This window comes from Miniopterus schreibersii (genome assembly GCF_964146895.1).
Source record: "Miniopterus schreibersii genome assembly, chromosome: 1".
In the NCBI taxonomy this organism is placed as follows: Eukaryota; Metazoa; Chordata; class Mammalia; order Chiroptera; family Miniopteridae; genus Miniopterus; species Miniopterus schreibersii.
This window is the reverse complement of record NC_138101.1, coordinates 115,094,471-115,112,172: the sequence shown is the minus strand read 5'-3', so window position 1 is coordinate 115,112,172 and position 17,702 is coordinate 115,094,471. Positions and strand designations below refer to the sequence as shown.

Here is a 17,702-nt window from a genome sequence, read left to right as displayed (position 1 = left end):
TATTTACAGTCACCACTGGTCCACAAAACTTCAGTTGAGAAGGCTAATTGACATTCGCCAGGAGAACTGCCTTGTCTTTAGTAGTTATAGAATATCTTATTAGGCATTCTGTACCTTCCCCTTCTCCAGAATACAAAGTCTGACTCTGCTTGGCCTGGGTTTACAGCTTGTGCATTTCCAATAGATTCCAATATACCCTTATTGAGATTGTTGCTTTTGTTTTGCAGCACCCTTTACCTTTTTTTTGTTTTAAACTAAAGTTGCATTTAACAGGACTTTATTAGTTATATTGGAATCTTGTTTAAAAAGCAGAAACAACTGTGCCCCACCTCCAGGAATGTAACATATGGGCTGCTAAAGTCCCTATTATTTACTATTTAACACCATTTAACACCTTTTCTAGCTTGCACCAGAGAAGTGCTTTCTGTAAAAGAGGATCATTAAAACTGATGGCTGGAGTTCAGAGACTAGTAAACTCCATAAAATCTTATTTTCTACTCATTTTCAATTCTATGTTTAGATGCAATATTTGAGCATTTAGCTTTTATTAGACCAAGAGCATGACACCCATCTTACTATTTTTATTTTCCCATTTGACTATTTTATTTTCTTCTTTACTGAAATGACATGTGGTATGCTCCTCTGTGTATTTTTCTAAATGTGTAAAGATGTTGGAGAAATTAAGTGTCATGGGAAACTACATGTTTACTTTAAATATTTAATTAAAAGCCTCTCCTATGAGCTGGAAAAAAAAAAGTCTCTTAGCATAATTATGGAATAACATTTTTCCCTCTCACTGCTGGTATCTAATATCTAATATTACAGGCCTACACAAAATTGTGCAATGAAACTAACGTAGTATAAAGGTCTCCAGGTCTCTGCCCTTACTATTATTGAATTTTTATTTGTATGAAAGCAGTGGCGCACACACATGCATTTACATAAACATGTGTATAGATGTGTATATAACATGTCTGCCTAAGCCTCAAGTTTTACTGAATTATTCCACTTGTGCTTTTCACATAAGAAAGAGATATCTATAGATTTGCCTCTCTCTTTTTAAAAGATAATATCATTTTTTCAGAGATATTTCATAATTAACTTTTTTGAGTGAAAGGTAAAATTTCCTACTGCTTTAAAATTTAAAATACTGCCGGCCGGGCGTGGCTCAGCGGTTAAGCATCGACCTAGGATCCAGGCAATTGGGGTTCGATTCCCGGTCAGGGCACATGCCCGGGTTGCGGGCTTGATCCCCAGTCCGGGGTGTGCAGGAGGCAGCTGATCAATGAATCTCTCATCATTGATGTTTCTCTCTCTCTCTCCCTCTCCTTTCCTGTCTCTGAAATCAATAAAGATATATTTAATAAATAAATTTTAAAATATTTTTCTTTTAACTGGAATGTAATAACATATTTGAACATGTTTTTCCTTCAATTTCCAACTACTTTTTTTATGACATGCTGAAGTAAATTAAGTAAATGAAATTCCATTGACAATTTATTTCAGCCTTTAATACATTTTCTACTAAAACTCAAGCTGTTGAAACAAAATATATTACTGGTTTTGTTATTACAAGTGAGAAATTTTAATTCACAAAGGATGAAAACACAAGACACTGATCTTATTATACATACAATATTACAATAAACCGATCAGCTATAGACTAAAAAACATTTAAGACTTCACATACACACATATGTACTTTGAAAGAAGAAACACAGGACAATATTAATCACTGATATGCCCATAATGACTGAGAGAAAGAACATCACTGATGGGAGTCTAATTGTTTGCCTGGCACACAATCACTATACAGGCCAGTCCTAAATCACGTTGTACTGTTAAGGATATCTTTAGGCAAATATAAACATTCTCATTTGGGGGTTTATTCTCTCTGCCCAAAACAATTTGCCTTCCCATAGCTATCACATAACTTGGTTTGTCATCAATTTAATAAGATCACAACAGTAGTTTTACCACAAAACTCAGGTGAGAGGTTTTTAGACAGATCATACAAAATATTTGTTCCTAAGGAAGGCAAGCTATAAATTATAAATGCAACTCTAAGAAAAAGAGACTTGGTTACAAATCATTCACCTTCAAATATTGATGAAGAAATAAAAAATGAAGATATTGGCATGGAGCTAGTAGAAAATATGTAAAATGAGAAAAATATATTTGCCGCAGAAAATATTAGACTTAGTTTATTTTTAAATGAGGTATAGCAATATATGCAAAAACAAAAAAATTAGAAACCAAAATAAACATCTCCAATGGAAAAAAATTTCTAAACCTCTTATAGTTTTCTTTATTCAGATTAGACATTTCATATACAGCAGTTAATCTAGAAAAATACATTTTAAAAAATTTTCAACAGACCATGCTCTCTGTAACAAAACCTTCCAAACCCCGTTTTATTATACAAATCAATCTACATTAGTAATGTAAGAAGAAATTCTCAAATTTAGTAATGTCATTTTCGGACATCCATCTAATTTACATATAGGTTTCCACTATTCATACTGCAGTTAGAATTCGGTAATAAATTGTTTTCCAATGTATTCTGTACATATTAAATAACCTAAAGGCTCCACTTGTAGTGCATTTACCATTTAGAAAGTCTATTCAGTATTTTTCCAGTACCATTTGCATTACAGTGATTTGCCTGTAAATGTAATTAAAATCTAAAAGTACGTAGTTAACTTTATCAAATAACGACCTATTTTGGGAGGAAACCTAATATTCACAGAAAAGATTACCAATATCATGATTAGAAATATAGGCTTAGAATGTACTCTGAGGCTATACAACACTTTACACATAAGCTGAAGGACATTAAGTCTTCAGCCTATATTTACATAAAATAATGTCTCTTTCCACAGGATCATACCAAGAACTCAGTATGGCACTAGATATAATTAGGATTGTTAGCTAAATCAGTGTAGCACAGACAGCCCCCAAATACTCTGAACTGACCTATGCTAAATTAAACTCCAGTATATCACAGTGTTTTTATGTAATATTAGTGTGCTGCCCAAACAAGCAACTAAGATATCCCATAAGGATGCTGTGCAATACAGCAAAAAACAGCAAGCCCCCGTCAAGGAATTATATCTGGTTTATAATAAATTTTAGCACTTAGACTGCACTACATGCAAATACCCTGAAAAAGAAATACACAGGTATCAAAACAGATACACTTCATTTTGTCTAAAATGCCCAGGAGCGATTTCAAAATAACTGATAGTAAGTGTTGTTCTATCAATTAATGAACCTAACAAATCATGAGAAGAAGTCCTACATTATCCAGTTTGAGGAGGGAAAATGTAGTTTTCTTAACAAATTATCCAGTGTATATGACTGGTTAGAATTGCAAGTTTTATTTTTACTGAAATTCAGAGTATGAAATGCATACATTCAGGATAAAATTAATCCAAAATTATACACAGTTATATCACCTTGCATCAAAGCAGCAAATATGAGGGCCTAATACCCACCTTGATTCTTCCATTCCCTTCTAATCCCTCAAAAAAGTGCAAAATCAAAGTCACTGCTTGGTCCAAAAACAAAATACAACATGTATAAGGATTTGAAATCTGATGGAATCCAGCTCCTATTCTATAGGTTGTCTTCAATAAGAAATCAACGTCCGAAGATGGAATTTATTTCCAGAAGAATTAATTCTACAATCTGGTTTTGGTAGACAGTATGAACTGCAATATTACCAGTCTCTTTTTCTGGCTTTAACAGAGTGGGACCAAAAACAATTGCTATACTCTGATAGGTCATTCTGTTTTTTTCTCCATTTTCTATAACCCTAAGGGGGGGGAAATAAATTGTTAAAAGAGAAAATCTTAGAAAGAGAGGTAAATTCTTCAAACTGTATTATAAACATAAACAGTCTGCATTTAAAAATGAGAAATAATGTTCATTTTCCAAAGGTACATATAAACTATTTAGCCAAGTAGAATTCAGTCCAAATGCCATGTGAAGCTCTCTTCTGGATAAACACAGCTAGAAGGTATAATTAAACATATTCTAACAAACTTAAATGTGAAATTTTAGCTTAGCATTTAAAGTAAGACAAACTTAAATGTGAGTTACCATTCAGGTAACAATGATTAACTCCACTAGGTTGACGGGGGAAATTTCATTAGGGCACAGAGCTTAAACTTTCAATTTTACTCATTTTATGTGTGTGTTTTTTTAAAATCTCTCTCACTGAGTCATTTATTTTAGTATTCTAGTGGTCCTTCTTTTAGAAGGAAAAAAATCAGTTATTAAGGTAGCTATACAGTAACTCAGAGCAATGATGGCTTTATTTTAAGGTGATTCAACAGACTTCATTTAATAACCAATTTCATCTTCATATTAACTTTAGCAATAATTTTTGAACACCTACCACATGCTTGCTAGGCATTACTTCACACATAATATCTACTTTAATGTATTCTTTATACTAAACCATTTTACTTATGAGGAATTGAGGCTCAAAGGAGCTATCTTTTCCAAACTGCAAAGACAGTAAGTAGCATAGCTGGGATCTGAACCTGATTCTGAGTGCCCTGGCCCCATGGGTACACTATACCATATCTCATAACTGTGCAGTTCTTATTTTTTGTTTTTCTAATTACTATTTCTCTTTTATGCTAAAACTTTTACCTTTTGAGATGTCTAAAAAGGATCTGCATTGTATCTTGATTTGGCTTTGGCAACTGTTTGATCAGGTCCTTAACAGCAGCAACTCGCTGTCTTGGTTCTTGCTCTGAAAAAAGATAGTAACTAGAACTACTGCATGAAACTGAAAGCAGTGACATAGCTTAGAACCTGATATTTCGTGATACACAGTGACATCTGGTGGTCACATTTATAATTTCTGGAGTAAAACAACCTGTTAAAACTTAAGAGAGAATGTAGTGACATTCTGTAGAGAGGATTTTCAACATCTAGGAAAAAAAGGAGTAGAATTACATACTTACTTATTGCATTCACAAAATCATTAAAGTGATTAAATGTAAAAAGAGGTTCTGGTAATTCTCGAAAAAACATTTTGAGTGCTCCAGTGATGACATGAATATCTTCCCATTTACTATCATTCAAGTTCAATTTCTCATCTGAAAAAAACAGTAGAAATAGAAAAATTTTTTAATTACTTTAAACTAATTCTAACAGTTCTGAGTGATTATTTTGGATATAACAATAGGGAATATGATCTTACCATGATTGACTGCAAATCTCAGTTTCTGAATCACTGCAAGGTTGCCACTTACTCTGTATATCCCATCAACATCCAAACCTACGAGACAAATAATATATTTATGTTTTAAGTACTTGTTTGCCTCTTCTAAAGATACTCCCATGTTTCCGAATTCTTATTCATTAACATTAGCCTAAATCAAATGGGCAAATACTCTTTTCCTCTTAATGGCTTTTTATAGATACTTGGCAGAGAAAGAGGGGTAGAGATTCACTCTGAATTCTACTTAATATACAGCAATAATTCTGTTTTATCATGTAGACTGTGAACCATCTCAAGGAAATCTTGAAACCATCTCACTCAAGTTGAAATACTAACCATTTAAGATAAACCTCTACAAACACCTGGAAATAGTTCAACAAGAAAACCAATAGATAAAATCAGCGCACCCATTTTCTACATACCCTCTTATAATGTAAATGCCATAAGCATTCTCTTGAAAATGTTTGTCATATTAATATGTGCTTGTAATAAACTTAATACAAGCTAGCAACTAAAATAATGATTCCATAAAAACTGATAATTTGATAATTTAGTAATTTATATGTGGAATAGAATCATTAAAATTCACACAATTAAGCTGAAAAATTCAAATATTCATTAAATGATAATGCTGTACACATTAAACAACGCTATTCATTTAACTTCAAATAAAGGCAAGTAGCACGCTGTCTGTACTATCATGTTGACAAGCAGAGTCAAAGAGAGGAGATCCGTAACTGGAGAAATTACAAATTACGCAAATATTTCAATTGTACAAGATGTTTTTGATGATACACAGATATTATGTGATTCGTCAAAATATTAATTTATATAAAACTAGTATATTATAAACACGTTAAAATTAATCAAAATAGAAATTAGTTTCTTATTTTACAGTAAATGACAAAAAGGATTCGATAACTATAGTTGATTTAAGTTTTAAAATCTCATTTTTATTACAAACAGAAAGAACTTTCTTTAGTAAGTAAACATAATCTCATATCTTCTACACTGTCAAATCATTTCTTAATAAACTCAGTTTCACAATCACTAACTTCTTCATTTTAAGCAAATGTCAACTCCAGATGGTTTCTAAGAACACCATATGCTAATCAATCATAAATGTTGAACATTTTAATAGATGCTACACAGGTCTTAATTTAAAACAGGCACAAGCACATAAGTTTTTTGCAAACAAGATACTTTTCTTAACATCTTTGGACTATAAAAAACTTTTGGTTTTATCGCTCAAAATCATAAAAACCCTAGGGATTTTGATGACAAAACAATGGGTTGGTATGCTTAACATTTGAAAACAAAATCATTTTCTTACCATATTCTTCAACATATTCGATGCATAATTTCACAAATTTTGGCACTGTGCCATTCTCTCTCTGACACAGATTAGCAAGATTGGCTCCAAATACCTGATCTGAAAGAGATTTGTTTTTTCAAAATGAATCACTTTGCTAAAATTTAGTTCACAAAACAGCTAAACCATTCGTAGTGCAACAGAAGCCATTGAGTGCATCCAGAATTGCTTACCATGACTTATGCTTTATATGATCTGCACTCTGCTTACCCCTTCCAATTTCACTTCAAACAATTTTCCTTCTTTACTAAATTCCATGAACACCCCAACTTATATTTGCTTGAGAACCTTATTACTTTCTATACCATCTGCAGAGATAAATATTCCCCTAAATTCAGCTCCTTCTCATCTCATCACTCCTGGTCTCAGCTAAATGTCATCTCCACAGGAAAACTCTCTGAACATCCTATCATACCCACTTCCAGTAACTATTTTATTACGATGTTAGTAGACATTACTTTTAAATTATGTTGTCCATCTCTCATTTTTACATATAAGTTTCATGAGGGCAGGAACCTCACAATTCTTGAACACTTGGCACTTAGTACATACTCAGGCATTAAAACAAGCATATGTATGCCATGCTTGATTTCACAAATATATTTCAAAGACTGTTCTACTAATCTTTCAACTCAAAAGTTCCGCAATGCCACATTTGTGCTAGGCATTCAAGAAAACAAACAAACAAAATATCTGAAGTGGTGAATAACAACATAAAACGGCAACAGTTTATATTTTTTAATGACAAGGCCTGGTGAAGAAATTAGCAGCTGTTTCAATTCATTTATTTGTCAGCCTTTTTTTTAAGGTTCTAAACTCAAAATGTTAAATTCATATGCATTATCTGGGAATACTTGTTTGTCTATAATTCTTAAAGTTGCTAATCTGAATCCCTTAATTAGCTGGACTCTTCCTAGAAGTTTTAAATATCTTTTTAATGAAATCCATTTTTTTTTTTAATTTAAATACTTTGCAAAGAGATGTTTCAGTGATGATTTTTGTCAGAAACATCATAATTAGAGACAAACATATATTTTACACATATCCTTTACCTATATCTTTATTTACAAATAACTATCACTGTTTTGAGTTATGTATTTAAAAACTTACCTTTGGAATTAAACATGTTTGTAAGAACTAAAGGTATATGCAAGTATATTGTATATATTGTTTAAATCATATTGTGTGATTTTTAAAGAATCCTTTCTTGCTGTGCACTATGGTGTTTTTAATTAAATAACAAATATAAATTACGGAAAAACACCTTACACTAATTTTTAAACTACCTTAAATGAGAACTGAAGACAAACAAGAATAAAATTGCTTGTTCACTATTTTTCTTCTTTCTACTGTGTTAATGATTGTTTATTCAACATTTCTTCTGAGCTGTGCATCTCAAAACTGAAATCTTCTAAAAATGTGTTGTTCCTCTGGTACAGGGGTGCTAAAAACTTAGTTTGGTGTTTATGTCTGCTCAACAGTTTAGTTAAAATAAACTCTTAATGTGGATTAAAAAAATATATTTTAATTACGCAAATGTATTTTAATCACTGAACCTAAAAATGTTCTTATTCCTTACTTATAAAGTAAGTTTGGAAATTTTTCAGTTTATTTAAAATGTCTTATTTCTTATTTTGGCCAAAGTTCATTATTATAAACATCACTTCTACCTACCTTTAATATAACCTTTTTCACGAACAGCTTGCAAAGTGGGGCGCCGTGTAAGAAACTTCTTTAAGTTTTTCTTGGTTTTTTTCTGTTCTGAAGGATCGATGCTAGACACTTTTGTGGTTTAAAACAAACAGATATTAAGCATGTCATAAAATAAAAACCTTTATGAAAAAGTTTTTCCAGCTAACACTAAAAATATATTAATCTCATATATAAAAATCACAGTATAAATTCAGTTATTCTAACTTTAATATGGTTTAAGAGTAACATGCAAGGAATCAAACTAACACAGATCCAATTTCAAAGTGATAAACCAAAACATTCCATTTTTATCACTAAGCACTGACCACAAACTGTACCTTCTTTGGCATGTATATCAAAGCATTCCTAAGTTTTCCTAATTTACATTCACTATTTCACAAAGAATACAGCTTATCGTCTTCAACTATCCATCAGTTTTAGAAAGTAAAAAAAGGCAAGCAAAAAAATCGTAAAATATAAACAAAATAATTCTTATTTTTCCCTATCCTTACTGAACTAGGAAGAAAGAAAGAGAACTATCATAATTATTTATAGTTTAGGCTAAGCCTCATCATGATTATCTGTACTCTGAACTAAAATACTCTGGAAAATGTTCTATACTGCCTTTACTACTGTTTTTTTTTCCTTTTATTTTTTAATTAAATTTATTGGGGTGACAATGGTTAATATGAACATATAGGTTTCAGGTGCGGGTTTCCATGTTTCAACATCTGTATATTGCTCTGTGTGCCCACCACCCAAAGTCATATCTTCTGCTGTCACCATATATTAAGATCCCCTTCACCCCCCCCACCCCCTTCCCTCTGGCAACTCCACGAGTTTCAGTTTTATATCCGCATGTGAGTGAAGTCATATTATTATTAGCTTTTTCTGACTTATTTCACTTAGCATAATATTCTCAAGGGCCATTCATGTTGTCGCAAATGGCAGTATTTCATCTTTTCTTTTTCGATTAAATAACAATTTGAAAAGTAAATTTCTTCAAAAATAACATCTGAGGAAACAGTATATTCATAAAGAATTACAATAATAAAATGTTATTTGTTTACACTGTTTTATGGTAACAATCAATGTCAGTAATAGGCCTAAACTTCATTGGAATATGAGAGAATAAAAGAACTGATTTTCTAATCATTCAGTTAATTTGAAGGCTAAAAAAATTCTCAGTTACACGTTGATTTGTTAAAATAGACTTCCCAAAGTTCAGAGTCATAGCTAATGGCCTATTTAAACAATGTAATTCCCAAGGGGCCTGCATTAGACAACGCTAGTCTTAAAATTGCTGGCTTTAGCTCTCGTTCTCTATGTACATATGATCTGGAGATATGAATGCATGCCACTGTACTTGCACAGACATATCCTAGCCCAGGGATGGCTGCCTGGTGTCCAGTATAGAACTATGGTGTATATCCCCATGACTTTTGACTCTTTAAAGTGTAAGATTCACCCAGCCAGGCGTGGCTCAGTGGTTGAGCATCGACCTAGGATCCAGGCGATCGGGGTTCGATTCCCAGTCAGGGCACATGCCCGGGTTGTGGACTTGATCCCCAGTTGGGGGCATGCAGGAGGCAGCCAATCAATGACTCTCTCATCATTGATGTTTTTAACTCTCTCTCTCCCTCTCCTCTCTCTGAAATCAATAAAGATATATTTAAAAAATAAAGTGTAAGATTCTATCTAGAATCATAATCAGTATCTATATATTTTTAAATCAATAAAGTTCAGGTTCCTAGAGACCTCAAAAGTAGTTCATCCTAATACATTTTTTTCTCTTTAAGTATCACAGTATCTCAAAATTAATATGATGCTCTAGGGATGCATACAATGAGGTTGAAAAATAACAATGAGTTAACAAGGAGAGTATCACAACATTGAAATTGCAAGTTGTTAATCTTACAGCTTTCTTATAACATTAGAGATTTCACTCAGCTTTTACATATTTATTTAACACCTTTGAAAAGCAAAGGAATAAAGCTCATTCAAACCACTAGCCAAACAGAAAGAATAACTTACAACGAAGTTTTCTAGGATCCTTATGGTCCTTTTCTTTATCATGCTTTTCTATTCCTGGTGAATCTGGCATCTCCTCTTCAATTGCTTCATCAGTTTCTACTGTCTAGGGGTTAGAGATTTCCCAAACATGCATTACTTTTGATATTACTTTAGACATAATAGCATAATTTTCAGAATAATCAGTGATTGACTTTTCCAAATGGTTTTAGGGGACCAATTAGCATAGAACAGGTATGATTTCGATATTTGATAAATCATTTAAAATATTATTTTTTCTCCTTAGATGGTATAAATTCTGAATTTCCAAAAAGAAAAAATTACTGATAATTCACAGGCCAATGGATTTATACTGATGATGAAACAATCTTGCCTCATTTTAATCAACTGCATATGAGTAACAGTAATAACAGTTAAAACGTCAGGTTATAATCTATGGTGCTAGGACAGGATGACACTACATTCTGAGAAAACAGCAAAAGATAATCACACTTTGTGTCAATAGTTAATCATTACTCACAGACTCATGGATGTTAGGAATGGAAATAAATCCTAGAGATCCTAATCTACAGTGTAACCATAATCACTTATATAGGTTAAAAAGCTGGACTTAGTTCTCAAAGTCAACCTAGCTTTTGCCTTTCACACTGAGGTCTTTATTCCACAGAGAATTTATTTTTGTGTATCGTGTAGGGAAAGGCTCAGATTTTTTCTTGGATATCCAGTTGACCCAGGACAATTTACTAAAAAGTTTATTCTTACTGACTAGTCTAGAGTGCTCTATCTGGCATAAAGTACCCAAAAGTGCGAGTGTCTGTTCCACAGGTCTTTGTATCTATCCCAGTATGGATACAACACTGTATTAATTAATATAGCTTTATGAAGTCTTGACATATGATAGAGCAAGTCCTTGCACTTTCTTCTTCAAGAGTGTCTTGGATATTTTTAGCCCTTTGCATTTCTCTACGAATTTTAGAATAAGCTTCTCAAGTTCTAACAGAAAACCTAATGGGATTTTGAATGAAATTCAAAAATCTCAAATCTATAAATTTATAAAACGTTTGGAAATATACTGTATCTTTACATTTTTGAACCTTTTAATTCATGAACATAATATGCTTCTCATTTAATTAGTTTTTCTTCAATGTCTCTTGATAAAGTTTTGTAATTTTCCCTGTAAAGGTGTTGCAGATCTCTTGCTACATTCATTACTTAGTATCTTTTGCCACTTTGTAAACAGTACATATTTTAAAATTTCATAGTCAGTAATACATTCCTCTCTTTTCACTTGGTTTATTCCCTGATCCTATAGGCTTCAATTTAAATATAAACACACTTTTTCTGCAAGGCCTTCCCTGAACTCTTCATTAGGTTAGTCCCTACTTAAACAGTGTTTTTATAGTATGTTGTATATCCCATACCACCATAAAACTCATCACGTAATTATATGAACTGTTCAGCTGTCTTCAGTAATCATCTGTCTTTAATGGCAAGCTCCACATAGAGAGGGGAAGCATCTGGCTGCAGGCTGCTATATCCCCCATTCCTAAGGCATGCACCCATTGGTCAAATGAATGCAGCCAGACTCGCTTTCAAGAAATAGTGAGCAGATTACTGTGACTGGAGCTGAAAGCTCATACTGGGTAGAGTAGATGGAACATTTGAAAAGATATATTGGGCTCAGGTTGTTGAATTTTAATAGGAGTCACATAAGGTTTCTAAGCAGGAGAGGACTGTAAAATTGACATTAGGAAGTTTCATACTGCAATGGCATTAAGAATGGATTGGTGGGGCATGACATGAAATAAGGAAAACTGTTTAGGAGGTTACTCTTATCTTAGTATAAACATATAAAGGCCTGTGCATGGTTTCAGAATAAATGGGAAGGAAGGAACATGATTCAGAAATATAATACAGCATTACAAACTATAATGGAAGAATATATACATGGAGAGATGGAAGAAGGGAGGGAGGGAGGCAGAGAGAGAGAGAGAGAGAGAGAGAAAGAGCGAGCGCGAGCGAGCGAGAAAGAGCGAGCATGAGCGGGAGAGAGAGACACACGAGCCATTTGCTAGAAGGGGAAAAGTTAAAGTATACTCAGATTCCAAATCTGGGTGTTTTGAACTGAGTGAATCATAAAATTTTGGAGCTTTCAAGGATACTTAGAGACAATCAAACCCAACCTCTCTATTTTATAAGTGAAACACTGAGGCCCATAGAGGTAGAATACCTTGATAAGATCACAAAACTTATTAATTATGGGGCTTCGCCTATAAATTCTCTGAAAGACATCTTAATCTTTAATAAACCCAATGATTCCCAACCTTTTTCTGTCTCCGTTGGTTTAAAACTATAATACATTCCCCTACGTATTCACTTTCATTTTTGTCGCTGACATACGATCCTTATTTAGGAGCCATGTCCCATATGGTGAGAGGGTAAGAATATAGTCTAAGAAAGTCTATCCCCAAATATAAATCTGAGTTTCTTTTTGGTTGCTATACATATAAGAAGAAATTTATCAGGAACATGAGGGCACTGGTTGGGGGAGGGGTTAGAGATAGGACACCTGAGAACACCTGGGGGCATAGGGGGGCTAGAGAAGTGTCACTAGGAAAAAAACCATGCTAATTAAGAGACTACAGATTCATTCATTTCACAGTCTTGCCTAGGACCTGTTTCCACCAAATAGTACTGTTACCAACTCATTCAGTCATTGAATAAATACTATGTACTAAGCACAATGTGACTGTCCCTTCATGAACTATTTCTTTTTAGACCAATGCCTCATGTGGAAATTATTTAAAATAACTTAAAAATTTTAAATAGTTCAACACTATATAAATGAGAATGTTAAATCATTCACCAGCCCCTGGGAATCACTGAAGTGACCATTGTCTTCCCCACTTCTGTCAAAATATATATTAAAAATGTGTTTTTTCACATATAAATTGGAATCTATAGATAAGTAATAAGCAATCAGAAAGCCAGAAAGAAAAGCTGCTCTGAGGTAAAAAAATTTACCGAAGTGAAACACATACCTGATTACTGATAGTAGTACGAAGAACTTTAAACCAATCATTAATAACAGTGTCATTATCAGACTGAATTAGCAGTTCTGTTCCTTGACGGGTTTTAAGCTTTAGAGAAAAAGGGGAGAGGGGAAGAGTATGGTTAGTGCTTGCAACCAAATACATGAATACATTCAATTCAATTCAAAGTCTAAAAAACCACCACCAGCCGATTAGATGCCATATATTATATTATGGGATGAAAGGTTTAAGTACTATACAGCAATGGAATAAATATCATTTATTTTAGTATAAAATAATAACAGCTGAATTATTTTATAGAATGTGAAGTTTTTCTCACAATAAATTCTCAGTGAAAATCTAAAAATTTAGTGTCCCAAACTCCATTACACAAATGACATAAAACTTGCTGAAATCTAATACACTTTATCATTAAAAAATATGTTCAAGTATCAAAGCCAAACATTTTAATTAGAACTGAAACATAATTCATAAAACCTATTATATTTTTACATAAATCTGAGAAACTTTTTCTCCCTCTGGTTAAAAAATAAATGTAGGAAGAAATGTACAAAGAGTTAGACTTTCATTATTTCCTATTTAATGGCAAATACAATGGCTTAGTACAGAGACCGCACAGATGATATATGTCACAATTCCTATGGGGCAGAAATATTACTAAATTTACTAAACATTACTAAAATGTCAAATCATGAACTAACTCAAGTAAGAATACTACTGTATTATGCTATATGAAGGCAATAACCAATTTATGTATCATTTTCTTTGGTTCAAAGTTTCTTACACTTGATTGAGGAAAAATTTTAAGGTAGTTGGAGAAAGCATTCCTCGTATTTTCTGGTTGATAACTTCCCCCCCTACAGAAACATATGGCAATATTTCCCAAACAACATTCTAAGACATATGCCTCAAGCATAGTTCCTGAAGTAATGTTTAAAAAAGGTGTTTGACCATGGAATCCTTTTTATTCTGGAATCAGTTATTGACACTGCAAGGCTAATTCAGAAAACACTGACTTCCTTCCTTGCATTTTTCTAGAAAGTGGGTCAAGTCAGTCAACCAATATTGAATAGTCAGTGCACATAGATACTCTGTTAGAAGTTCTTAAAGATAAGGAAAACTGTAGTTTCTCTGCTAAAAAACACTTTAATTAACTAGTGGGGGGAATAACTTACAGATGACGATAACCTAAGGTATGCTAAAATAAATGCTATTTTAAAAGCATAAACAAAATAGACGCATCAATATTGTGGTAACGTTTCTTATGGGTCTTGGAAAATAGGTAACATTTGGCATGGGTCAGTACCCAAGGCAAGAATAATACAGAGTGAAATTCATAGAGGCAGGAAAACAGCAGCTAATCCAATCTGGGTAGTATGAATTATGGGAAGAGCCAGCGACGTGGTGGCCATCAGAATAACTACAAGCCATACTGAGGCTTCAGCAAGAGTGCCAGTCTGACCGCACATGCTTTGTTTGGATATTGAGTGAACACAAACAATTATGTACCAAATTTAACTTGGCATACTTTCTATGGCCTGTCCCATGTGCATCTTATTTAAAATTTCCCCCCTGGAAATTAAAAAAAAAAAAGCTAGGAAAGGACTAAACCATGAAGCTATAAAGGAAGGTTGGAATCTGGTAATACATAATGTGAGATCCAATAACTTATGCAAATAAAGCCCAGATCGTCATACCAACTTTTTTTCTTAAATTATTATAAAAACTGACTTAATGACCAAATTTGACAAAACCAGTCAGACTGAAAGATCATTTCCTAAATAACGCAAAAAAAAAAAAGGATTCAATTACTACAGTTAAGAATGTGAATTATATTTAGAAAAAAATTTATTACCTCAAATACATTCTTTTTGCTGGATTTATCCTTGGAAGCCATCTCAATCATCGCCCCCTTAAGGTCCACTGTAAACTCTGGTTTGGACTGATTACTCCCAAACTTCATGTGTAGGGAAAAAAAACACAAAACCTTTATATGATATCCATGTACATGTATACATTCAAAAAGAATTAAGACAAATTTTATATTATTAACAAGAAGCCAAATAGATGATTATCTCAAATTCTTCTCTTTCTCTATTATAACAATTCCCACTTTAAAACTGAAAAATGTCTGCAAGATATGAATATATAGTTCATAGACAAGGAAATAAAATGATTCAACTTCTATCATAAGAAAAATACAAAATAAAAAGCCACATTAAAATCTTTTTTCACCCGACAGTGTAGCAAAAATAATAATAAAAACAAAGAAAAGAAAATCCAAACTTTTGATGAAACACTGTGTTGGCGAGGCTATAGAGTAATAATAGGCCCTCGTATGTAAGTGGGGTATAAACTGAAACAATTCCTAGAGAGGAAAAATTGGTAATTCTACAGGATATCCCAAAAAAATGCATACACACTTTTTTCTGACAGCTCAACCGATGTTTCTTTCTTTTCAGATTTAACCCATTGAAATTAATAATTATTCAAAGTATGTACACATTTTTTGTGAACACACCCTATATGTTTACAAATTTATAAACACGTACTCTTTTAAAGGACTTAGCAATTCCATTTCTTGGCATTTATCCTAAACTTAATATGACTACATAAAATGATGTGTTCAAAAAGGCAAGGCAATATATGTAATAAATAATATCTGGCAGATATCAAGTACTTTTCCACCTAATAAATATTCTCTAAATCTGATTTTGTGATTTCAAGAGTTATTTCCTTATCAACTATTTATGTTGTCAACAACTACCAATAACTTATAAAACCAGAAAACTCTAAACCCCATGTTCTTTTATTCAGCCTTTGATAGAAATTATAACTAGAGCCAGCTGTTATGAAGTCTTAGAATTAATGAAGAACTGTGAAAAGAATAGGAACACAGTAGACATGGTTGGTTTGAGAAGAAAAAGCACTTAACTAGCTATTATATTTTGTTAACCAGGTAAGGAAAAGATTAGCGAATAGCAGAAAAATCTATGTTAAATGTAGACTTACACTGTACCTTGCTATCATTAACTTGAATTTTTGTTTAGTTCTGTTAACTAAGAACAGAAAACAGCATTCCTACGTCACTGAAAGGTTTGGAGGTTTTAAAATCTTTTAAGGGCTGATGAACTGTAATCTTTTTGTTGTTGTTGTTAATCCTCACCTGAGGATATTTTTTCCACTCATTTTTAGAGAGTGGAAGGGGGGGGGGGAAGAGAGCGAGAGCAAGAGAGCGAGAGAGAAGGGAAGGAAGGTAGGAAGGTAGGAAGGTAGGAAGGTAGGAAGGAAGGAAGGGAGGGAGGGAGGGAGGGAGGGAGGGAGGGAGGGAGGGAGGGGAGGGAGGGAGAGAGAGAGAAACATCAATGTGAGAGAGACATACATAGACGGGTTGCCTCCTGCACAGGCCCCTACTTGGGCAGGGATCCTGCAACCCAGGTAGGTGCCCTTGACCTGGAACTGAACCCGAGATCCCTTGGTCTCAGAGCAGGCACTCTAACCACTGAGCAAAACTGGCCAGGGCTGAACTGTAATCTTAGAGTCATAAAGATTTGTTACAGGAAATTTCATTTGCTAAAATATTTTCAAGTCAAATTAGATTTGTCATTGGAAATCAATCTTAGTAACCTTGTGATAACTTATTCATTATTCATGTCAGACTCAACTCAGTAGTTCCACATTTAATAAATGGTTCAACTTCATCTTTTTCCTTTTACTTCATCTTTGCAGCTAGCAATGTAGACTTAAATAAGTATTTGTTATAACAAAACAAAATTTACGATATTATATGGAATTTTTATTAGTTAAATGAAAATAAAAGTAATGATAAAACTTTTAACTATTGTACAAATTCTTGGCCTTCTTAAGTACTGCTTGTCATTCAAAAGATATTTAATTAACCATAAAGCCACAATGGGCATAGGTAACTTTCTGAGCAAAAATGATAAATCTCAAAAGTTATTAAAATTTAAATGTACACATTTAACAAAATGATAAAAATTAATTTAACTTGTCCTTATATGCTCTGTAGATGGTTTGCTACATATAAGTTAAGATACAAATAACTAACTAAATAAGACATAGCAAACAAATATAAATACAATAACATGGCACGGAATGCTAGAAAGATGCATTCAATATGGTTGGCAAAATCTTGTGTTTGTTATTCTTTCTTTTGCAATATCCAGTCTCACTTTTCTCTACCGTAATCATCCTTCCAATGCATTCACAGCAAAGAAAATAAAATTATTGTGGGAAGGGGCATGCAATAAAAACACATACAGTGACAGCTGAAGCAGGATCAGATTTTACATAT

The 17,702-nt window shown here is 33.0% G+C and overlaps 1 protein-coding gene across 4 annotated transcripts in view; it reads right to left on the bottom strand.

Moving 5' to 3' along the window:
- Nucleotides 1-1,480: 1,480 nt before the first annotated feature.
- The window catches only part of ARHGAP12 (Rho GTPase activating protein 12), a 130,573-nt gene continuing 114,351 nt past the window's right edge, over nucleotides 1,481-17,702 (bottom strand). For all 4 annotated transcript variants that reach the window (XM_081139337.1, XM_081139336.1, XM_081139338.1 and 1 more), the window contains 9 exons: nucleotides 15,243-15,344; nucleotides 13,376-13,474; nucleotides 10,338-10,440; nucleotides 8,286-8,393; nucleotides 6,573-6,671; nucleotides 5,219-5,296; nucleotides 4,980-5,114; nucleotides 4,663-4,765; nucleotides 1,481-3,817 (listed from right to left, as the gene is read on the bottom strand). In XM_081139337.1, the coding sequence (XP_080995463.1) occupies nucleotides 3,643-3,817; nucleotides 4,663-4,765; nucleotides 4,980-5,114; nucleotides 5,219-5,296; nucleotides 6,573-6,671; nucleotides 8,286-8,393; nucleotides 10,338-10,440; nucleotides 13,376-13,474; nucleotides 15,243-15,344 (1,002 nt within the window). In that variant the 3' untranslated portion in view covers nucleotides 1,481-3,642. The remainder of the gene's footprint in view (nucleotides 3,818-4,662; nucleotides 4,766-4,979; nucleotides 5,115-5,218; nucleotides 5,297-6,572; nucleotides 6,672-8,285; nucleotides 8,394-10,337; nucleotides 10,441-13,375; nucleotides 13,475-15,242; nucleotides 15,345-17,702) is intronic.